The sequence below is a fragment of the Ammospiza nelsoni genome, chromosome 10 (genome assembly GCF_027579445.1).
Source record: "Ammospiza nelsoni isolate bAmmNel1 chromosome 10, bAmmNel1.pri, whole genome shotgun sequence".
In the NCBI taxonomy this organism is placed as follows: domain Eukaryota; kingdom Metazoa; phylum Chordata; class Aves; order Passeriformes; family Passerellidae; genus Ammospiza; species Ammospiza nelsoni.
Window position 1 is genome coordinate 3,339,430 of NC_080642.1, and position 23,792 is coordinate 3,363,221.

A 23,792-nucleotide genomic window follows, 5' to 3' on the forward strand; every position below is an offset into this window, starting at 1 on the left:
CCTTGGGTTTTCAGCTGTTTGACAGTGACTGCCTTCATCCCTGAGCCATTTCTCACAGCATCCAGACACCCTGCAAAGCTCTCCGGGCTCCTGGCAGGGACAGCAGCTCAGCCCCTGATTGGGAAATTCCCCAGGGGGATCTGCCCCCAGAGATTTCTCATCTCAAGCAAGGCAAAAAGCAAATCTCTCAGGTCAGGAGAGGATTGGACCTGCCAGGGCTCCAGCAACCAGAACTGCCTCTGAGTAATGGCATACTCAGGGGGAAGGAGCATTTCATCCATTGCTCTCCCAAAAGGGAGCCCCAGCAGTGAGCACAGCTCAGACCAGACAGCAAGAGCTGATTTGGGGTGGTTTGGGTTGGGAGGGTCCTTAAAGATCACACAGTGCTAGCCTTGCCATGGCAGGGACACCTTCCACTGTCCCAGGTGCTCCAGCCCTGTCCAGCCTGGCCTTGGGCACTGCCAGGGATCCAGGGGCAGCCCCAGCTGCTCTGGGAATCCCATCCCAGCCAGCAATTCCCAATTCCCAATCTCCCACCCAATCTCCCTCACCTGCCCACGCCGATTTGGGCTTGAAGAGGAAAACCTTGACTTGTCAGCCTTGGCGTTTCCAACCAGGGCATTTATCAAACTGCAGTCACAACTGCAGCACAGAGATCCCATCTTACAGCAATCCTCACCCTGCAGATTGAAATCTGCACTTTAATGTTTTAATGTCACTGCTGTGGTTGGTTTCCCTAAGGAGGCAGAGGGGGCTGCAGGAGCTCAGTGTGCCCAGCTTGGGTGGGACAGAGCCTGGGAGTCACTGCAGGCAGCCAGCACAAACAGAAAAACCCTGTTTGGTGTGTTACAATGGTTCTGAACGTGAGGAATGCATGCAGCAAGGATGAGAATTCACCCTGAATATTTGAAACAGCTCAAACACTGAATTCATGCTCATGTGCCAAGGGAAAGGATAAATGACAGCAGAGAGTTCCTTTTCCTCCGGTAATTCCCATCACCTCATGATTCAGTGATAAATTCCCTTCCACCTCTGCATTTCATGCAGGTCATGCACAGACACAGCACCAGAACAAACCTCCACAGCCTCTGATGTTGGGAGCAGCAAAATACAGAGTCCTCCCCAAAAGTTAATCATCTCTCACTCGGCTCCAACATCAACTGGATATTTTCTTGCTGTTTGGTAATTTCAATTTTCTTCTTACAGTTCCCACTGGACAGCTGGAGCACTGACAAGCTGCTCTAATAAGAATTGCCCACCTAAATTATTCAGGGCCAGTTTATATTTATATATATAACTGTACTAGTGCTGGACTTTTACCTGGCTACATTTTCCTCATACCCTTTATTACCCAAAAATGTAAATGAATGCAATCACAACCTCCTTCAGCCTAGGAAAGACTTACCAAAAAAATATTTATGTTTAAAAATAATACAAGAAAAAAGGGCAAGAAAATAATTTATATTTATATTTTTATATATTTATATCCTAAAAATATAGAATGTTATTATTATATAATATACACTATGCTGTATAATATATATTATACTGTATTATATCATACTATTTATATTATATCATATATCATATCATACTATTTATATTATATCATACTATATTTAATGTTATATATAATGTATTAAAAAAATCTTCAAGCTGAATTAGGAGTTTTCCTCTGCTAGAGATGTTTTAAATCAGATTTAAAGAACTAAAAACCAATGCCTAAAAGTTAATAGTTTTTTAAAAAGGGATAAAACCTTCTTCTGCAAATGTTGAGCTAAGTAATCTTGATTTTTTTATTAATCTTCTCCCCATACACACACTTCTGTTTCTCTAGTTAACTACAAGCTTTGATCCATTTTTAGAGCTAGATGCAATCTGTCCAGAGTCACATTTTTTATTCCAAAAGAATTTTGTGCTGAAGAAGCTCACCAAGAGTGAAGCTTCAATTGATCCCTACATTACACCAGCACTCCCCCAGGTCCCAGCCCCTTCCAAGCAATCCACAATTTCCAGGATGCCTGTAGGGGGAGGAAGGGAATTGCTGCTGTAATGCACACACACAAAATGAGTTTATTTTACCCAGGTGCTTCAGCATTTGCTGCACTTTGTCCCTCAGCCCTGACTCCTGCAGCCAAACCTGTCACTCAGAAAAAGTGAGAAAAGCCCAGACACCCCCCCCTGCCACACACACAGAGCCCTAAAATAAATAAAAAATAAATTGCAGCAGTCGAGGAGGGCAGAAGCAGATGGGTGGCCCCAGCAGTGCCCAGCTGAGGCGTGTGATGGGCACAGAATAAATATTTCCAGTGGCTCAGCAGCCTTTAAACCTCCTGCCTTGGGTGGAGATAAGCCCCAGGTATTTATAGACCTGATCTCATCTCCTGTCCTGAGTCACACAAGGGTTCCCAAGGACTCCCATCCCAGCTTTGAGCCATTTGGGCTCCTTTTCCCAGCAGAACGCAGAATTCTTCCAGGAAAAGGAGGATTTCCCTGTGCCAGGAGCTGCGGGCATGGCAGCTCGAGCCCACAATCCCATCAGCTCCTGGCCCCAGCAGCTCCCCTTTTATCCGCCCCAAATGTTGGAGGGGAGATTCACAATCTCTCTTCTGAGCTTGAATAGATTTTGAACGAGCCAAGGGCTTAATCTCTCGTCACATAAAGATTAATCAGGGTCCTTGATCTCGTTAGCAGCACTTCTCTGGCTCCCACTGCGGTCACGACGATCCTGTGGAGCAGGGGGAGAGCCACAGGTCCACTGTTCCAAACATCCCCTGTCCCACACATCCCCTGTTGCATTTGCAGGGTGCCCCGTGGCAGGAAGGAGTGATGAATCTGACTCCATGTTCTCAGAAGGCTAATTTATTATTTGATGATGCTATATTATATCAAAGAATAGAGAATGGATACTCACAGAAGGCTTAACAAGATAATAATGAAAACTTGTGACCAGAGCAGATTTCCCCACACTCCAACACTCTCCTCCTAACCCTGAAAACCCCTAAATCTTTCCACCCAACACTCTCCTCCTAACCCTGAAAACCCCTCAATCTTTCCATCCCAACAGCAGCAGCTCTCATGAATGATGTTCCACTGCCACACCTGGTCTAAGGAAAATGTCAAACCTCATTTTAGTACTTAATTACACAATTTCCAGCACTGCCTTTCTGGTTTCCATGCTCCACTGCCCATAGTGGGAGTCCCTGTGTCCAGTTTGAAGTTATTTCACTGAGATAAATCAGCCTAAAAGCAGATTTTTACCATGGAGACTGAAAGAGAATTGTAGGTGTGTTATGTGTCAGAGATGCAGATTGAGGGTTGGCTTTTCCAGCTCTAATAGCTCAGGGATAAAATTCATAGAGAATGATCTCCCTGCTTGCTGCTGCTAATTCAGCTGAATACAATATATATATATATATATATATATATATATATATATATGTAAAATACAAAAATCTGAGGGATGCAACAGCTTTTACAACTCCTTTGCTCCATGGAGGGGGAGAATTCAGCAAAGCAGGGACAGCAATCTCACCCCAACAACAGGAACCATATGTAATATAAATAAACCCAAAATTCTTACCCATCTCCCACTGTGGCGAGTGACCCCACATTTATTAATTAATATGGAAACATCTTGAGACATTATTTAAATGTTTAACTAATTTGTAATCATCATCCCCTCCTCCCCCAGCAACAAACCCAAAAACAAACCCACAAGACTAATGCTCACCACTTGGGATAGTTTTCAGAGGTCAAGAAAATAAATGTTAAGTCCATGTTTTTAATTAATTTCTACCACATAATTCTCCTCCAAATGGATTTTGGAAAGGGAGAAGTAACAAGTCTTGCCTGCAAGGCAGACAAGCAGCAGGAGGTGCAGGTTTAGAATTGGCTTTTAAGGAGTCAGAAAACCCACAAAGCTGCCAGCTGGTAAAATTTAGTTCTGGCTCCTCAATTTGGAGAGACAGACAATCCAGAGATGAGCAGAAGCAACGGCAGTTTGCAGCTGAACCGTCCCCAGCAAAATCCATTTACTTGAGGCATTTTTGATGATGAACTTTTCCACTTGCTGCTGAAGTTGGGCTGGCAGGACAGTGACTGATGGCTTGGGGAGGAGCTGGAATGGGAGCTGAGCACAGAACACAGCCCAGTGGAAATAAATGTGTGTGGAGGTGTTCCTGTGCAAAGCAGCCCCATCCATCCTCTGCAGCCTCAAAGGCTTTGGAAATAAACACAAATTCTGGGCTGGAAGTTGTGACCTGAGCTAAGGCTGAGGGCAGAGCAGGGACACAGGGCACCCTCCAGGTGTTTCCCCGCTGTTTGCACAGTCCTGTGGTGTTAATAATTTTGTGTGGTTCTCTACAGCTGCTTCATCAGTGACAAACAGAATTTTCTTAAGTGGTTTGGAATGGGAGAGCAGAGATTCCTTTCAAGGCTGTAATGCAGTAAGGATAATAAATATTGCCTGAGAAGGTTTAGAAGAAAACCTCTCAGAATCACAGAGGTGATGAGGTTGGAAAAGAGCTCCAAGGTTGGACTCAATCTTTGAGTGATCCCCACCAGCCCAGGGCACCAAGTGCCACCTCCAGGGATGGGCAATCCCCTCAATCCTCTGGATCTGCACAATCTCTGCAATAGCCAGATCTAAATAAAATCCACCTGTGATCCTCCAGCCCAGCCCCAGTATTTAGGGAGCCTGGGTAGAGTCTTGTCAGACACAAATTTAATGCACTCTGAAGCCCCACAAAGAGCTATGATTGCTGCAGGTAATGGGAGAAAAAAAAAATCCCACCTTATTTCTATTCAGTAAGAATTACAAAGCATAAGGGGCAAAGAAAATGTAATTCAGCTGAGTCAGGAGGGAGTTTTGCGTCTGATCCTTCTCTACCACTTCAAGTTGCAGGAGGAGGATGTGGATGCTCCTTGTTTGTGGTAACAAAGCAGCCCCAGCTCACACTGGGAGTTTTTGCTTTCCTCCCTCACTGGGACACCAGGAATGTCCCCTGGGCTCCTCATCCTTGTGGAGCACACCCTGGGACAAGGTTACACATCACACCTGACACCTCAGGAAATGAGAATTGGCCAGGGAGCAGCTTTGAGCCTTAACTGCTGCGGGTGCCAGCCTTGCTGTTAACTCCTGTCTGCCAGACAGAGTACAACAGGAGCTTTCACACCTCAGCTCTGCTCTCCTCATGCATTACTCTGCTAATGCAACTCGCTGCCTTCTATTGGCAGGGAATTACAGAACCATTATTGCATGTTCATGCGAAAAAGCTCCAGATAGCAAGAGGTCAACAGGTTGAGCTTCACTTACTTTGGCACTGTCAGCAGTTGGCACTGCTCGTGTTTCATGACAAAAAAGTCTCTCCTTATGCTGGAAGGAAAAAAAAAGCATACTTTGCTTTAATGTCTTGGTAATGCAGACATTTGGTTTTGAAAAGAGCAGCTCAGTTCTCATTCAAATAAAAAATACTGACTCGCACAAGGCCTTACTGTTAAACGTTTGCTTTGGGCTTATATTTAAAGTCATGTAAAAAAGGCAGGAAAACTCAGCTGAATTACATTTTCTTTGCGCCTTATGCTTTGTAATTCTTACTGAATAGAAATAAGGTGGGAATTTTTTTTTCTCCCATTACCTGCAGCAATCATAGCTCTTTGTGGGGCTTCAGAGTGCATTAAATTTGTGTCTGACAAGACTCTACCCAGGCTCCCTAAATACTGGGGCTGGGCTGGAGGATCACAGGTGGATTTTATTTAGATCTGGCTATTGCAGAGATTGTGCAGATCCAGAGGACTGAGGGGATTCCCCATCCCTGGAGGTGGCACTTGGTGCCCTGGGCTGGTGGGGATCACTCAAAGATTGAGTCCAACCTTGGAGCTCCTTTCCAACCTCATCACCTCTGTGATTCTGAGAGGTTTTCTTCTAAACCTTCTCAGGCAATATTTATTATCCTTACTGCATTACAGCCTTGAAAGGAATCTCTGCTCTCCCATTCCAAACCACTTAAGAAAATTCTGTTTGTCACTGATGAAGCAGCTGTAGAGAACCACACAAAATTATTAACACCACAGGACTGTGCAAACAGCAGGGAAAAATTGGTTACCACATTTTCTTCAACAAGCAAGGTAAAATCTTTCCAATTAACATTTTAGTTAAGAAATTCACTCACCATGCCTTTTGTTAAAGGTTGTAGCTCAGTCTTTTAATTTTTTTTCACTGTGGCTCTATTGGAGATTAGATACCCAGCAGCAAGAAGGGAAACTAAGTGAATTATCCTTTTACCTCATACTTTATTCTCTTTACTTTAAAACTTCAGGAACTCAGGCATCCATTTCACCCATAATTTATCCTTGGAGACCAAGGCAGCTTCAGGGAAAAAAGCAATTACCTGCTATGGAAAGTCTAGGAGTTACAATTATGAAATAATAAAATGTCAAAGACATGTCTAATTTAGATATAGGGTTTTATACTCAGCTTAGTGAAACAGTACAAAATATTCTCTGCAATTTCTCCATCCATCAGCTGGAATCACTCCTTTGACTGTGATACCAAATGCAAATTCACAAGTGTTTACACAGCAGATCTGAGCGTGCGTTAGAAATCAGCAATTGAAAATCTATTTTGCTTACCTTGTCACCAATAATGGGATTACAGCACTAAAAAAAACATTTTTACTTCTGGATACACTAAGTAGAACAGTTCTGTGTCCAGAGAGAGCAGAACTCAATTTCCCTTCCTCTTGGTTCTTGGAGGAATTTAATGTCTTTTCCTCTCAGTGCTTAATGTGTCACTGACAGTCCCCCCCAAAACAACTCCACCTGCCCCCATGGCCACCTCTGGAATCAGCAAATGAATCCTCATGATTTATAAACCTTTAACAGGAAGGAACAAATTCCAAAGGAACAGCAGCAGCAGAGTGTAGCCAAACTTTTCACCGAAGCTGTCTGAGCACAGTGATCTTTACCCAACAAGGTTCCCTGGGATGCTCAACTCCTGAACTGCAAATTGTGGCTCTGTGCTGCCAGGAAAAGCCTTTGTGATCTTCACATGGTGATAAGCAGCACTGCCAGGTGGGAGAGAGAGGGAAGAGATAAAACCCTTTATCAAATAATCACAGACTCACCTTTTATCAATTATTCACAGACTGGGATAGTGCCCAGGTGTGGCAGTGCTGCCCAAATCCACAGCCTTGCACCTCAGGTGCTGCTGAGCTCCACTCCTGACCCTTCAATGAACATTAAAGGGATGAACTTGCCCAAATCTGGCAAAAATCATTGTGAGGATGCCAAGCTAGACTGGGGGAGAGATGCCAGTGACCAGCAAGGAGTCAGTGCTGTGCTGTCCTCTCACTGCAGGAGTGCTTGCTGTGACACTGTGCTGCCCCAGCCCCTGCTGCTCCCTGAGCTGGATGGAACAAGGGGGACAAGGTGCAAAATCAGGAGTCAGGGAGTAAATGCTCAGGAAATCCAGCAAGCAAACCTAGGGGGAATCATCCTGCATTGTCTATGTCACAGCCAGGAGAGGCACAGAGAAGCCCAGGGACAGCCCCTCCCCAGACATCTCCAGGTGAGACAAACCTTCTCCTCTGCCTTGGAGACAGAAGCACTGTGGGGTTTTGTAGCAAAATTCAAGTTTGTGTTACAGCATGAGGAAAAAATTGTTTTGTCTCAGCCTCAAAGGAGCAAATTTAGCATTGCCCAAGACCTTGTTCAGTTTAGAGGTCCAAACCCTTGGGATTGTGCATCTGTAAGAAATGAAGCCCGTGGTGGTACAAAATTCACTCCAGGACTAAGTGAAGAAGAGAGGAAAAGAGCAGTTGGTTATGGCCAAGGTTAGTGAATTCTTCATCATAAATTAAATTTATGCAGCATATTAAACTTCAATCTTTGAAGGGTGTTTTTATCCTTGCACACTGTTCTAAAATGACATCTAACAAAAGGAATGAGGACAAAGAAGATGGATTTAAAAGAGAACTGGGCAGATTTTGGACCAACATTCTCCCATGTAAGAATTCTGTAAGAGAAGCCAAATGACCCAGGAGCATCTTTTCAGTCCTGTTTTCATGCACCAAGGCTGCTGCTAGGGAACCCTGTTCCCCTACAGCTCTCTTTCAAAAGCAACATCAGGCCAGATGTGCATGAGGAAAAGCAGAAGAGTGAACAGTGCCCACGGCCAGGATGAGCTCAGGGAGCTCCCAGCACTCTGTGCCTGCAGTGCTTCCCCACAGGGCAGTCCTGGGGGAGGATGAGCCAGGCTGAGCAGGGCAAAGCAAGAAACTCAGGCACAACTGCCAGGGCCTCCTCCAAGGGCAAGGGATAATCACTGCTCTGCCCAATCCACTTATTACCATTGCATTACTCCAGTCTGAAGGGGAAATCAAATAAATGCAGCAATCTAAAGCTTAGATCTGTGGCAAGTTTGTCTGGAGAACCTTCCTTTCCTTCCCCACCCAAGTGAGAGAGGCAGAGCCTCTGTAAAATGAGGAGGCAACACCTGCAGAACAAACTGCCCTGGACACACAGTGTGAGATCTGAACAGCACGTTATTAAAAGGAGCACTTTGGTGGAGATCTAGATAAAATAATGTTTAATCCAGACTGGCATTATCTGCTGGTGCTTGTGATGGTGTTCACAGGGGTCCCAGGATGAGGGAAGAGATGAGGATCTGACTCCATGTTTCAGAAGGCTGATTTATTGTTTTATTATATATATTAAAATTATACTAAAGGAATAGAAGAAAGGATTTCATCAGAAGGCTAAGAATAGAAAAAGAATGGAATGATAACAAAAGTTGGTGTCTCAGTCTGAGCCAGCTGACTGTGATTGGCCATTAATCAGAAACAACCACATGAGACCAATCCCAGATGCACCCGTTGCATTCTACAGCAGCAGATAACCATTGTTTGCATTTTGCTTTTGAGGCTTCTCAGCTTCTTAGGAGAAAAAACCCTAAGGAAAGGATTTTTCAGAAAATGTGTTTGTGACAGGTGCTGGCTGGAGCCAGGGAAGGTCTGGCACCAGGACACTGAGAGGTTTCATACTCACCACTTCCCCTCAGCTCAAGATGAACCTTGCTCTGAGCTGGGCACCTCTCACACACCTGGACACAAATCTGGGGATCAGGATTAAAGCTTCCAGCCAAAACCAAGCCAGCCTAAGCTTTCCTTCACTTCTTTATAGGCTGAGGAAAATCAAAACAAGTGATTAAGACGGTTCTTTGCTTCATTAACAAATATACAAAGTTTTATTTTGTTTATTAGATTGGTTTTCTGTATGTTAACATTATCATAGCAGTTATAACCCACATTCACAGCAGAAATTTTCTAAGAGCATTTTGCAACACTAACTGCTGTATCAGAAATCTGTAAGAGAAACTTATCTTTTAGCTACTCAGGTAACTTGAATAATAAAGTGCAAAACCACAATAAAATTTGACAGACATATGTCCCAGCTCATATTCAGTGGAAAAGAAAGGTTTATAAGACCACTAGATATGGATTCACTGCACACAACAGAAGAGTGTGACCTGAAGACACCAGTTTTCAAGTTTTCCCATTACCAGACATGGATTACAATGAATAACTTTCCATTAGTTTTAAGGGTAACATAGAGAAATCACAATGAGGTTATAAATAAAACAGAACACATTGGCCAGACAACCTGAAGCTTAGCCCTGTATTTGGTACCTTTTACCCAATAAAGGTTTTGGGAAGAACTGATGAACAGGAACAGTTCATTTCTTGATGAAATAGCCTCTGATTTCACAAGGAACCAGCTGGCAGGACACAACACAGCAGCTTGTGTGGGACACAGGTCATAGGTGGATTTTTATATGTATTTTTTACCACCCATAGACATGGTCTCATTCAACTTATGATTGCCAGCAGTAATTATTGTCCTGCTCAATCCAAGAAAACAGAGAAAACTCAGAATATTATGGGAATCAGGTCCAATTCATAAACAACAACCCAATCTTTTGTGTTTCTCTCTCTCCACAGCCACTGCTGCAGCCTCTCCAGTAGCAAACACTCTTTCCAGGACAGATGAAGTATCACAAACTCCAGGGGCCTTTCCCTTCCTTCTCCCTGACTCATGGATCTTCATGAAGCCCTCTGGAGCTATGACTTAACTGAGAATCACCCACAAGGAGACTACTCAACCCTTTTAGTTACAGAATGCAAAGATGCAAATGAAACATCACTCAAATTTCGTCAGCTCCAACATTGCTGTTCTACCACTTGCCAAAAATGACAGTCCAGCAGGCCAAGCTTTAAGAAATACCAGAAAGTTTGAACTATAAATTGATTCTGCATCCCTTGACTAAGCTCACTTTGCTAAGGACACAAGACACCACTGTCAGAACAGAGAACAGGCTGACCAGCAAGCTTTAAGGACCACGTCCTGCCTATAGCTCTATGTGTAACCAAAAATTGCACAACATACATTCCCAAAGAACTCATTTTTACACAATACTCTCCTTCACATTGTTCTATTTGACTACAGTCAGTGCTCTCATCAGGAAACAATTCCATGCACAAATGGACAGCAGAACATCCAGTGCTATTTGGGAGGCTGCACTTTGTATTTCCTCCCTTTTTGATCCTTTCAGAGCAGCAGATGCAAGGACCCAGCTGTTGTACCTGGGATAAGGCACTTGCCCCAGATGAGCAGTACAGCACCAGGCCAGTGTGCCAGACAATCTGCAGGGACCTTTTCTTCACCACTTACAGCCAAACAAGGAATAGTTCTGGAGCAATTGTGCTCTTTCAGCCTGGAGTGCTCCTCCTGCAACAGCTTTCAGAAGCTGCTTCACATTCTCCCCTAAATTTCCTAGTAATGGCCACGGATTTTGCAAACTTCCAGAGGTTTATTCTATTTCCAAATCAGCTCGAGGTGCACTTCCAAGGGATTTGTCAGAACTTGTGAAACATCACCAGGAAATCACAAAGGGAAAATTTCCACCTGTCCAGCAGCAGCTCTAAACCACCTACACAGCCAAGGTTTGTCAGTCGAGGTCTCACATGATTTCAATTCCCTGAAAAAACAAAGTTGCCTTATGGCATGCATAGTATAGATATCACTAGTGCTACCTGGAAGAGTTCTGGCTCCAATCCTCCTCCCTCCCAAAGGGGACAAATTCAAACCCACTTATCTGAAGAGTTTTAAATTCAATCTTTGCTGCATATATTTCAAATAAACCTGTGCTCCAAACCTTGGAATAGCCTAGGAGTAAAAAAACCTGTTAACTTGCCACTAACAGAAGACTAAGAAAGAAGTGAGATCTAGTTTCTATCAAAAACAAAAGCACATCTCACTTCTGGGTTTATTTATTACTTTCTCAAAGACATTTTAATATAATTATTCTGATATTCTGGTCTAGATAACAGCCAAAATCTCAGTTTTAAGGAAAACCCCTCATTGTACACTGATTTGAACTCCCAGTAGCTTTAAGCACCCAAATAATTTTAATTTCTTTTTCTATTGAATGAATGTTCTGCAGTTCTAGAAAGATGAGTTATGCACTTTTGTTCACATACAAAAAGACAGTCTAACAGATGTAAACTATTTATTGAATATTTGCCACCAATATTGTTAAATACATAATCTTGCAGTTTTCCGCTTTCAAGTTAAAATGTCAGAAACAGAACACCAAATATTTACAATTCTTGTAAGGAATGTTACATAATGACACATTAAGGCGTAAATTCTTTTGGCTTATAATTCTGAAAAGAATGATAATAGCAAAAAGTGATGCAAAATCTTTCTTGTGAGATTATGATTAAGCTACAATGTTTTACAAAAATATGGTGTAAGATGGCAATAATCCCATTCAAAATCCTGCATTAGGCCCCTCGAGAGGGGCTGATAATTTATACAGTCAAAACTTTTAAAATTTACATATAAAGGTACCCTATCCACCATTGAAAAGTACAACTCTCAACATATACAGTTTTCAGGCCACAGTTTTGAAGGTCTGGAGTATCAAGTTGGTTTGATGAATTAGTCGGTTGGCACTTATGAACACATTTATTGCCCTGTGGAAAGAGAAGAATATTGCTTCAGACACTCCAGAAACATGGCAGGGGAGAAAGCCAGCATCACTGGCCTCTACAACTGGAGAACTGGAAGCACAGGGATGTCCCACCCTGTGCTGACCTACCCGAAGCTCCCTGCTGGCAGCCAGCCAGCCTCATTTGCATGGCTAATCCCAGGAAGGCTGTGTTGATTTGGCAGGAATTTAAAAAGAATTTGGCTCTCTATCATCACTGACATCTCAATCCTTTCCTTCTGGGACTCAGATAAGCAAGGGAAAACCATGGAGCAGATGACTGGGGTTTGGAGCCAGATGATCTTTAAGGTCACAGCCATTTTCTGACTCTGTGACTGTTCAACACCTTCCCAAAGCTGAGCTCTTCACCCTTTAGGAATTCCAGAATTGGCAACTCTTCCCTCAGGGAATACTAAACGTGCCCACATGTGACAGCAATGCTATTTTAGTTACCTTTCTGCACAGAAAGGTGTGGGGTCACAGAAGTTTTCAGCTCAGCAAAGATGTCTGAGCAGTGCTGGGGGCAGCAGGGATCTCACCCCATGTGCAGCTCAGACAGAAATTCCTCCTGATTTCCCAAGGATGGCAAACACAGGATGGAATTTCTCACACTACTGCAAATTATTAACACACTTTAAATTAAGCCCACACAGTTACTTCTGTCCAGGAATCAAAGCTACTAAAGCCTAAACTTCTCATTTTGGTATCAAATTTAGTCCCAATTTCAGGAAAAGGAGAGAAAAACAAGAATGCTTTGATGGGAGCAGGACTGTACTCCCAGCTGGTCTCAAGACTTTTCTCTCCTTTATAATGCACCATCTCCTGGGTGCTCTCAGCCTTTGCCAAGCTCAACAAGAGCTGACATCAAAGTTGGTTCCATCTTTAAAACAGAACATTCTGGCACTGTCAGAATCTGAGGGGGATCCATTCATCCTCCAAAAGAATCACTACAGTGAATTATACAGGAATAGTGACTGCAAAACCCAAGGTGAAGACCTGGAAAAGCCTCAGTTTGAGGGCTAAAATGCTCAGCTAGAAAAAAATTCAGCTGAATCATTCCAGATACTGTGAGGGTCTATAAAGAAAGGTCAATAAAAATGTAAATCAAAGAGAACCCTGCACAGATGTTTTGTATTTGCAAATGATACTTCAAATAGGTAAATTACTTTTCTCAACAAAAAAATCCCCATAATTTCTTTGTCCTTGTATCTGCACTGAGAAAACCCACACAGGGCCAGGAAATTGAACTTCTCATTCAAATTCAAAACTAACACCACACATGGGTGTTACATGCTGGTGAATTGAACAATTTTCCCTTTCCTCAAAGGCAAAAAAGCAGCATTTTAAGGCAGCCATGGTAATGAGAGGACATAGGTAAGGAAATAATTAGGCAACTCCTAAAAAAGGTAGATTATGCCTGTCCTATCTTCCTGTTAGTCATTATGTAAATTGTTGAAACAACAGGACAAAAGCATACTTACTTTCCATCTTTAAAATAGGTTTTCAGAGTATCACTGAAACTTTTGGAGTATTTTACAAACTCTTTCTTTTGGTGCTCAAGTGCCTACAAAAACAAAAACACCAGGAGCAGAGTCTTAGTTCACATATTTCTGTGTACAGTGAGAACCTTAAGGTTTAACTGATCAGAAAATTAATTAATGTTACATCAGGAATAAAAATTTTGGTTTTTTTTTCTTTAGAAGAAACAAAGAGGAATAATTATTTTCTCTAGAATTCCCGAGACCTATCACACAACCATTCTGCTGTTAAAGCATGGTTTCATTGACCAGCTAGGCTCTGCTGTTCATCCTTGGATCAAAGGATGCCTCTTGTGCTGCTATCAGAAATACTGGATGGAGAGCTGGTGCACGTACCCGCCGGTTCTGGTACTGGTATTTCTTGAAGACATTATTTACTGTGTCAAGGAGCTCCTTTATTGCACTTGCAATGTCCCTGTTGGGCAAGAAAAAGAGAATTTCAATATCCTCAGGAGATGCCATGAAATGCTGGAATTGAATCCCTTTCCAGCAGTCAAGTATTTCTCAGGGCAGTCCCTACAGAGGAAATGTCAGACATGATGGAGGAGGCCAAACTCAGCAAGTTTGGTTGAGTAACATCCTCATCATTTCTAAGTAGGATCAGGCTCTCTGGCAATGGGAACAATGCTGCTACAGCTACAGAATTTCAACATTCAGACCTAAATACAGGAAGTTTGACCTCTCCACCTGCAGCAAAATCCACCATATTGTACTTACTTGATTGTCTGAAGAAACCTCACTCTGTCATTGATCTCATCTGGAATCTTACTAAGAATCTGTTTAAGTGCTCGTGCCTTTTCATTAAGATCTTGGAATTCAGGTTCAGGTCTTTCAATCATATACTCTGGCAAAAAGAACATATTCAAAACCACCATTAGTTTGTCCTGAAGTCAGTAGTGACAGCTAAAAGCACGACACAAAATGCAGCAGGATTGCCAGGGTGAATTTGAAGGTGAACAGCACAGAACTGCAGTGAATAACCCCTGTGTGAATCAGGACAGTGCAACAATCACCTTCATTACTGCATGGTGGAAAAAGAGCCCATCTTACTTTATTTGAGACATTAAAGTCATCAAATTCAGTATTAAAATAACTTAAAGCCTGCAGTATATTCTCCTTCTGTGACAGTGTAACTGCTGCTTTTAATTTGAAGTAGGGGAAAAAAAAAGAGGGTGTTATAATCCATATTTGCCTTTTCCTTTCCTTTGTTGTTAGTGTTGCAAAAGGTGAACTATGCACCCATAAAAACATAGTTCTGAACATTCATTTTATTTCTTTCCTTCTCTTATTAGTCAAGTGTGGTATTCAGGCAGATTTAACTTCTCCAATAGCAGTATTCAAAAATACAAATTTTCTTCTACCATGCTGACAAAATTCTACTAAGAAACAAAGAATCTCTTCTGAAAAAAGAAGATATAGAGAATTGCATGTTCCTAGTTAGCAGTGTAATTAAAAATACAGTTATCCAACACAGGCTTTGTTACCTTCTACATCATCAGCTGCCATACGCAGCAGAGACTCTGTGAAATTCACATCCACACTTTTCTTCTCCAGAATTTTCATGATGATGTCCTGTGTTAGACCTGGATTTTCTTTTTCAGCCTGTAAAGCAGAGAAATTTTATATTTTTAAATAAGCCAGACCTGGACATTTCAAACACTAAGATTTTCATGTAAATTGTTTCAGATACTGCTGGAGTTTGCTAGGAATTTTGAATGTCTAAGGGCTTTAGATATTCAAGTAGATTACATTAAAAACATTTGTCCACTACAAAATTCATTTTTCTTGGACTACATCATTGATTTTTGTATAAGCAACTTTTCCAATAAGCCCTTGCACTCACTCTAATTTGAGTAAGAAAGGTTTTAATAAATGCCTCAATCCTGTTATATTTTCATAAACACCAAGCTTTAAGACAAAGATATGGTATCCCCTGGAATTTAACTCACTCCAACACAGGTGCTACTCCCCCACCTTCCCCTGACATTTATAAATGTGCCCCTCATGAATCACATCACATGCTCACACATCATCTGGGAATTGCTCTTTCAGAAGAAACCCAGCTTTTGATTGATGACATATCTAAGTAGAGAGCTGGATTAACACTGGAGCTGTTCACATCACCTGTGCTGCTACCAGAAACTGCTCTGTGTGGAAGATAAATGAGCCTCTGTGGGTTTTTAGCTGGCACTACCATTTTTACCATCATCTCAGTTTTACATTATTTGCATCCAGCTTAGCTCCTTCCCACCAATTGTGACAACACACAAAACCAACCCACACTTGTAGGAGCTCACTTTGAGACTTCAGCCCATCAAGGTACATTCAGATTTCAGTGCAGGATCAGGGAACTATCCCAGATTTGCACAGCTCAGATATCTCATGCCTGCCATTACTTTGTTTCAATGTGTGAAAAGATCACCACTTCAATGAAGCAATGTAAAGGAATATCTGTATTTTCACTCCTTAGGAATACAATGGAAAAGTCAGAAGAATCTTTTTTTTCCATTTACTGCTGGATTTCTACACAAGCACTGAAGTTCATCCACAAAAAAATCCCATTACCACTCACTTTGTAAACCAATTTCAAAGTCTGCTCCGTGCCTATTGCTCATGAGAGCCTATTCTACAAATCTTGTGGATTTTAGATTAAGTTGATTATTTATTCACTGACTGCTCCCTCATTTAAGCTTTTGTTCTATATGGACAAGAGAAGAGTCTGTTTAAAATTGCTCATTCAGATTTCTACTCATGACATCTGCTGACATCTCAAACTTCCAGTTCATGCAATTGTCCATTTTATTTTTAGACTACTGGATCAAGGATGAAGTCTCAGATAAAAAGACAAAGAAACAAGAGAGCTGACCTTTTAGCTTCATCTTACACAGGTTACTTTTGAAACAACCATTTTTCAATGCAAGTTACTTCTCACCTTAATAAAAGCTGCTCTCAGTGTCTGAGCTGCAGACAGATTTACTCTTTCTAGCTGCAATAAAAGTTTAGAATTAATGATTAGCATTCTGTTGTTATCAGAACAAAACAAATTCAGTAATCACACCTTGCTCCATAAAGCAAAATGGGAAGGGGGATTGACAGAAGCTTTTAAATTGCTGGTCTCGCTTCAGAGATACTATAAAGTTAATCCCAAAGGAAAGAGTTCCCCCCACAAATGAAAACAAAAATCACTGGATGCATTTTGCAGCAAAAGTCTGACAGAAGATTGTGAGAACATCTTGGCAATCTCTGATATTCAAAGAAAAACAAATATTAAATTACAACCATTAACAGTAAAATTAAAATGCATCAAGCTGTTCACAGGTTTGACTGTGTGTCATTTCCTGCCAGAGAACACCAGAGCTGGCATTTTTATCAAAATCCTCTGTTAAAGGCAAGAGAAAAGCTCAGGACCAAGACAACCAGCAGGCTTTGATGGCAAGAAGGGTGAACCAATGCAGAGAGAGAAGATGTGTTAGACAAAGCTTTCCCAAGATGAGCAGCATGTTCCTGTGGCCTCATTTCCCAAAATAAAGGGGATTACTGCATTCCAAGGTAAACTGAAGCTCACCTCATTAAAGACAGGGTACATAACAGCATAGAGAGGCATGGAAACCATAGAAGTGGTCTCTGCTTCATTCTTCATCTCTTCCATTGTCATCCTCATTCAAAGAGCCACTTCTCAAGGAAAACACTATAGAAGCAAAAAACTCCTCATTCACTGAAATGTCTCCTCTTTTTCCTCGTTGTGCAAGAATACTTGAAGAACTTGGGAAATCTATTGTCCTTAGGGTGTGTGAGAAAAGAGAAAACAAACACACAATTACAAATCTTGAGAGGGACAGGATCTAAAAATGACAAGGCTCAGATCAGTGTGAGTTTTATTGTGTAGAAACCAGGGATTTCCTATTACACGAGTCAAGTAAACATGGAATGACCACTTGGTGTAACTTCAAAACTCTAACTGAAATCTATTAAATGAATATTTTAAAGAAAAGGTGCTGCTCCAAGTGTTTTCCCCTTCAAGTTCTTATGGAATCAATTCTCCTTAAAGCAGGGATTTTATGTGCTATTTACCAAAATCTTGCCACCACTCACAGGCAGCAGCATAAGGTTCCTGACAACTCCCATCCAGGAAAAACTTGGAAAGCACTCCATGCTGCAGCCCAAGCCCCATCCAGATGCACTGTGACTATTAAAACTACCTATAAATAGGTATATTTATAAATATTCCATCTTGCACATGCATCAAGCTGTGATTCTGCTGGAGATCAGCGCCTGCTTTCCACCCTCTGAACGTGAACACTGCATCTTTGGTTTAATATAAGCTGAAGTCATGTTTCCACTCAGGGTGTGCCACCAGCTATGTTAACTCAATGGAAAATTATTGTTCCAGTAACTGAACCTCTGTTTTAGAAGTTCTCCACCCAGCCCAGCTCATCATATCCATCACTGCCCAGACCCAGAAATTATGTGGAAAAGAAAAAAGGTCACCTTACAGTTGATAAAAAGCCCTTGTTCCAGCCTGCTGTATTTTCTCTTAATCAGATTCTTTTAAAAATATTTTATATGACATAATTGAGTTTAAAGACCTGAAGTCCAAGTCAGAAATAAAGATAAAAAGAAAGATATTAAGGGTTTTAATTTTTAGATTTGCTTGGAGGATTTAATGCACTAGAGGAGGGATTTTTTTTTCTCCTAGCAAGCTCCAGACACCTGGCATTTGCATGTCTGTGTAATTCACTGACATTTTAGTAAGAAGTGAAAAGAGTGAAATGGTAAGAAACAGCAGAAACTACTCCAGCAATCAATATCACTTCCTGAGAGCATGAACAGGTTAAGAACATGCCAGGACATTTCTTCAAGCCATATCCCTCGTTGTGCTCTGCACTGGCTGAAGATCTTCAGGCTGTTCAAACAGAAGAACAGGTATTTTCTGTCCAGAGCAGATCTATAATTGCTTAGCCATAATTACACAAGTGAAATTTGTTACTGATGACAGTCAGCACAGAGAAGAAACGGGATGACTACAAATCTTGTGCATTTCTCTTTTGGGAACAGTAAAAGCTGAAGAAAAAATTCAACATGACTACAGTAAAAACTTTATACAACCTTCTAACATGGACTGCTCACTGCAAAACCTCACTTTGTTCCTCCTGCTGCTCCAGCTCAAAGTGCCACAGATGAGCTGACTCCTCCAGCCCCAGAAAAGGATTCCTGAGGCTTTAGAAAAGGTCTGGATGGATGAAATGCATATTCTGCAATAATCAGGGGTCTCACACTTTATCACCCACCCCTGGTATTTTACAGCTGTCAAGAACATGGAGGAACACAAGTGAATATTCATCATTCCTCAAAAAGTGGAGTGTTTTCCCAAGAACTTGTTTCAGTTACAGAAATTCATGCCAGGTCTGCTCACATGGGGGGAGGGAACTTGTCTGAACAAGTTTGCACTCCCTACTGCAGGTACAAGCTGTCCCATTTATTATCCATGTGTATTCCCTGCTGGATGGAGATTTGTTTTTCTGCTGTTGAATTCCTCCTTTCTGGAGGTTCAGTGAGTGTCCCCTCACACACTTGCATTCACAGATGAATTTATAGCACATTTTCATCTGTAGTCTCAGAGTAAGTTTTTTAAATAGTTAAATCAGGTCACTGAACATTGTTCTACCCAAAAGATTTTTATCACAGGAAGAAGGGCAAAAAAGGACAAAACTGCCATTAGATATAATTACTTTGTTTTTATGGGTTAGCAGTATCCACACACACACAAAAGGAAATACTAAGTGAAATGATGGATTTTTATGATGATGAAAACCTATTACACTGTGAGCTACCATGAAGAACTCATTTTCTCCTGAAGAACCATAAGCTATTGTTACTAATCCATGGTACAGTTAAAACCCTCATATAAAAACAATTATACATTATCTATTACCCCTTTTCCAGACACTGACACTCCTAAAAATAAAAATTACAACACTTGGATTTATATTAACACAAAGGATACCAATTTTGCAACTGAAGAGGTGGGTTTATATATATGTGCACATAAGAAATATTTAAGAACACCAAATGCTTTGTGGTGCCAAGATATGAAAAGAAATATATTCAATTTATCACACTGCTCGTTCATTATTTCAGAAATCTTCCTGTTTTCCAGAAGATACACTAGGAAGTATCACAGGACCTGACTGCTAAAATTCTCAAACTGTTTATCTTTACAGTTAGGAATCAACTTCACATCTTTTGGATGCAACTTATTCACTTCAGTCTTTGCTAGTGTTAAATAGAAAGAATAATTATCTTCACAAAAACTCTGTGTTCATTGTGTTACTGAAAGTCAGTTTGTCATCATAAAGCACATCCAAATGCCCTTGAAGGTGGTCTCAATCCTGATGAGGGACCAAATCCTCATGAAAACTGAAGTTTCTGTAATTAGATCAATTATCAGCAAGCCCACTAACCTTCCAAATGGCCTGACTCAAGCCAGTTTAATGCACATTATCAGCAGCAAGGAGGAGCTTTCAGCATTTCTTTTAGGATGTGATCAAAAGCAGCTCTGCACAGCTGCCAGACTCCCTGACAGTGTCTTGCAACAGCTTAACTTCAGTGCCTCCAATCCCAAAAGAGCCTTTTCTTTGAGAGGAGTTTACCCTAGTTTCATCTGTCATCTGCTTTATTTGACATTCTCACAAAAGGTGAAATAAGATTCCATGAGAAGGTGATTTATTAGGACAGCACAGTGGAGTGGTAGAGCTGAGAAAATCCTGGAAAACTGTAGGATGCAGAAAAGGTGTTACTGTGCTGGCAAAGCTGTTAATTGGTGTGAGGGGGCAGGTGAGGAGAAGGCAGCAGGACAGAGCCAAACACTGAGCTCAGCGTCAGCCTGATGCCCCTCTGTGTTCCAGGGACCCCAAATCTCTGGGTGTGCCATGAGGGAACAGACAGAATGAGACAGGAATTGAAACAGAATCTGGATTTGCCAACTGTGCCAAAATAATCCAGTTAATACAGCCCTGACTGCTCAGTCCTGGCCCATCAAACACAGCAGGCTGCATTCCAAGAGATGCACTAACATGGAGTACGTGCTTGCACTGTCAGGATAAATCTTACATTCTAACCTTTAAGTTTCAGCACTAAAATATGATCCCAGCCAGTCAGCAAACATGGACAGAGCTGGTATATTTTAGATGAGGAACAGATTTGGAAAGGTTCTTTGACAGGCCTATTCCCCCACAGCCACCCAATGACATTTTAAATCATTCAACTGAACTTTAGCAGAAAAAAAACCCCAAAAACCCAAGTCCTGCCAAGAAGGGTGAAGAGCACAGACCACCACAAATCCCAGATGGACAACCACCATTGTCAGTGTCTGAGGTGACAATCTGCTTTCTCTATGTGTGTCATTTACTGACAGACTTTGGGTCATGCAGTCAAATCAAGCAGAGCTGCTTAACAAGAATACAACATCCCCAGGATCCTCCCCAAATCCACACCTGCTCCTAGGCCAGGCTGAAGAGGTTTGATCAAAGAAAGGTGTTTGTGTAGCACAACCTTCTGAAGCAGTGCTTAAAGCAAAGAGAGCAGACTCTCATGATTTCAACTTTTCAAGTTTTAAACCAACAGAAATATTTGGTATCAATTGGCAGGGTTTCAGCTCTGTCATCAGCAGATCTGATGTTGTCTCTGTTCCCTTCTCCGGGCTCCATCTACCCCAGATCAGGGAAGTGCTTAGACATTAATATTCTTTTTTAGAAAAGTACTACAGAGGAACAAGGCCCAAGGCAGTGATTACAAATATTATTATTTCAGTGGTTGGCTTCTAGCAAAAATCAGAGCTCCATTCCTGCTAGAAAAGACCTTACTGCCAGGAGGTTCTGCTCCACTTTTTGCAGGGAGGATTCAAGAAGAGTTTTCACCTTTAACCTGATCTGAAATCCCTGAGTTACCAGAAAATTCATTCAAGTCCTGGAAGAGAGAGTGGGGGAAGGGAAATAACAGCATAAATTCCATCTGAATCCAGAGGCAGAGCTTGAATCAAAATGTAAGAGCAATGTGCATGGGAGGAGGGAGTGTAGATAATTTACTACTGCTGTTGTAAAGTTTATGGAAGTAAAAAAAAATTGTAGAATTTGCTCCTTTAACTATATACACACCCACACAACCTGTCTTGGTAACTCTTTCTATCATTAACGGTCACTTGAATTAAAAAAAAAGACCTTAACCCACACATCTTCTTTTGCTTGGTCAGATGTTACCTTACCTGCCACTGTATTTTAATTATCAATTGCAATTATTTCCCATTGTACAACTTAGATCATTTGATACAAAGCTTCAAAGCTTTGTGTTTCAGATACAGAATTACTTTCCTTCTTTTTAAAGCTGAGTATGGGTGGATTCACTGGGATTAGCATACAGATCAAGTATTAGGATAACAATCTGTATTTTAAAATCAGCAATGATAAAAAGAGACTTAAAAGGCATCCTACTGAACTGATTCCACATCCTGCTGATTCTTACACCAAATAGTTTCACTGCAGAGTCAATAAAAGGAATGTCACCAGTATTGAAGTTTATCTAGTGCCTTCTAATTCCTCTCACCAGAACAGAAATGCAGTTTCCAAACATCTCCACACACGTGTAACAGTCACCTGCAGTGAAATTCACTCTGGCAAAGCAGAACTGCTTGTGCATTTGATTACTGTAAGAGCAGTTCTATGACTAATTCAGAAATGACACAGACCTGTGATAAATCCAAGATGTCTATTTTTAGAACCATATCAACTCAAAAAAACAAAAACCAAGCCTAGCCTGAAGTCAGGCTTATAATTAGTCTGTGTTCTTTTGCTGGACTTCAAAATGGAAGTGATTGAATCTGTCCTAGAACACCCGGTGTGTGTCTCACAAGAGACCCCACAGCCTGTGCTCCAGTTCCAGCAGGCAGCACCACCAGAACTGTTATACAGCACACCTGAAACAGGTCATGAATGTTGGAATACATAGCCACAACATATCCCCGTTTCTCTTTCTTTTTCGCCTCTTTGGGAATGTGAAAGTGAAGCCATTACTTTACCAAAACACAAACAGGTATGACACAGCTCCAAAGGTACAAAAACACATTCCAGCGTGTGAACACATACCAGAGGTGAATTAGTTCCTCTGATAGCAGGAACAGCACAAGGTTTCAGCCACCCAGTATGTGCGAGCTACAGGAAAAACACCAACCCTACTCACCAGTTCAGTGAGCAACTTAATGGAACACCCCAGCCCTGAGTGCTCAGTCCCCAAGGGGGGCACAGCCGGGGGGAGCCTGCGGAGGAGGAACCCCAGAATCAATCGGGCTGGAAAAGACATCCAAGATCACCCAGCCCGACCTTTGAACAAACAGCACCTTGTCAAGCAGACCATGGCACCCACTGCCACGTCCAGCCTCTCCTTAAAACACCTCCAGGAACGGTGACTCCACCGCCTCCCAGGGCAGCCCATTCCGATGGCTAATCACCCCTTTCTGTGAATAATTTCTCCCTAATGTTCACCCTACACCTCCCCTGGCGCAGGAAGGGGGAAGGAGCCCAGGCGCCCTTTCTCCCTGCCCGCCGCAGCCACCTGACAGCGCTCCGCTCCGAGAGGACGAGCTAAAAATAAATACACACAAAAATAAAACACATCCGGGCCTGCGCCCGCCGGGCCCGGCCCGAGCGAACCAGCACCAGGCCGGGAAGCCCGGACGGGGCCAGGCCCCGGCCCCGCGGCCGCGGGAAGGGCGGGCAGAAGGACAAGCCCCGGGCGCTGCCTCAGGGCCGGAGGAAGGAGGTCACGTCCCGGCCGGGAGGGGAAGGGACACCCCGCGCACCTTCCCCGCACGCCGAGGCCGCCCTCAGCCGCTTCCTCAGCCCGGCCGCCCCTCTCGCAGCCCCGGAGGGCGCGGCGGGCCCCGCGTCCAGCCCGCGAGAGCCGGGCAGGGCTGGGCTCGGCACCTCACCTGCCCCGGCCCGCCGAGCCCCCGCTGCTCCCGAGGGGCTTCGCCGCCGCCGCCGCGCCGGAAGCGCCCGCGAGGAGCAGGAGGAGGAGGAGGAGGAGGAGGAGGAGGAAGATCCGCGGTGTTACCACACACCAGGCGTTGTCCGGAACCGCGCGCGGGGCCCTGGGGCTCGTAGTCCGCCCTCCGCGACCACAAGCCCCACAATGCCGAGCGGAGCGGGGGC

At 42.6% G+C, this 23,792-nt stretch overlaps 1 protein-coding gene across 3 annotated transcripts; it reads right to left on the minus strand.

The window, feature by feature from the left end:
- Window positions 1–11,552: 11,552 nt before the first annotated feature.
- Window positions 11,553–23,758, minus strand: PDCD10 (programmed cell death 10). Of its 3 annotated transcripts, none has more exons than XM_059479272.1 (8): window positions 23,570–23,758; window positions 17,156–17,362; window positions 16,523–16,576; window positions 15,075–15,192; window positions 14,308–14,434; window positions 13,927–14,005; window positions 13,534–13,616; window positions 11,553–12,038 (listed from the first exon to the last, which is right to left on the minus strand). In XM_059479272.1, exons 2-8 carry the CDS (start codon window positions 17,249–17,251, stop codon window positions 11,957–11,959), a joined length of 639 nt encoding a protein of 212 aa, XP_059335255.1. In that variant the 5' UTR covers window positions 17,252–17,362; window positions 23,570–23,758; the 3' UTR covers window positions 11,553–11,956. The 3 variants fall into 3 exon arrangements, with proteins under 3 accessions (XP_059335255.1, XP_059335253.1, XP_059335254.1); XM_059479270.1 differs by having other exon boundaries at window positions 17,156–17,370; window positions 23,570–23,743; XM_059479271.1 differs by having other exon boundaries at window positions 17,156–17,370; window positions 23,702–23,725.
- Window positions 23,759–23,792: the final 34 nt, after the last annotated feature.

Excerpts from the sequence above, each read along its gene's own strand:
- PDCD10 (XM_059479272.1), bottom strand. The coding sequence starts at position 17,251 with ATGAGGATGACAATGGAAGAGATGAAGAATGAAGCAGAGACCACTTCT. Across the intron at positions 14,435-15,074 it reads GGCAGCTGATGATGTAGAAG|AGTATATGATTGAAAGACCT; the intron begins GTAACAAAGCCT and ends TCTTTTTGCCAG. Across the intron at positions 13,617-13,926 it reads ACCAGTACCAGAACCGGCGG|GCACTTGAGCACCAAAAGAA; the intron begins GTACGTGCACCA and ends TTGTTTTTGTAG.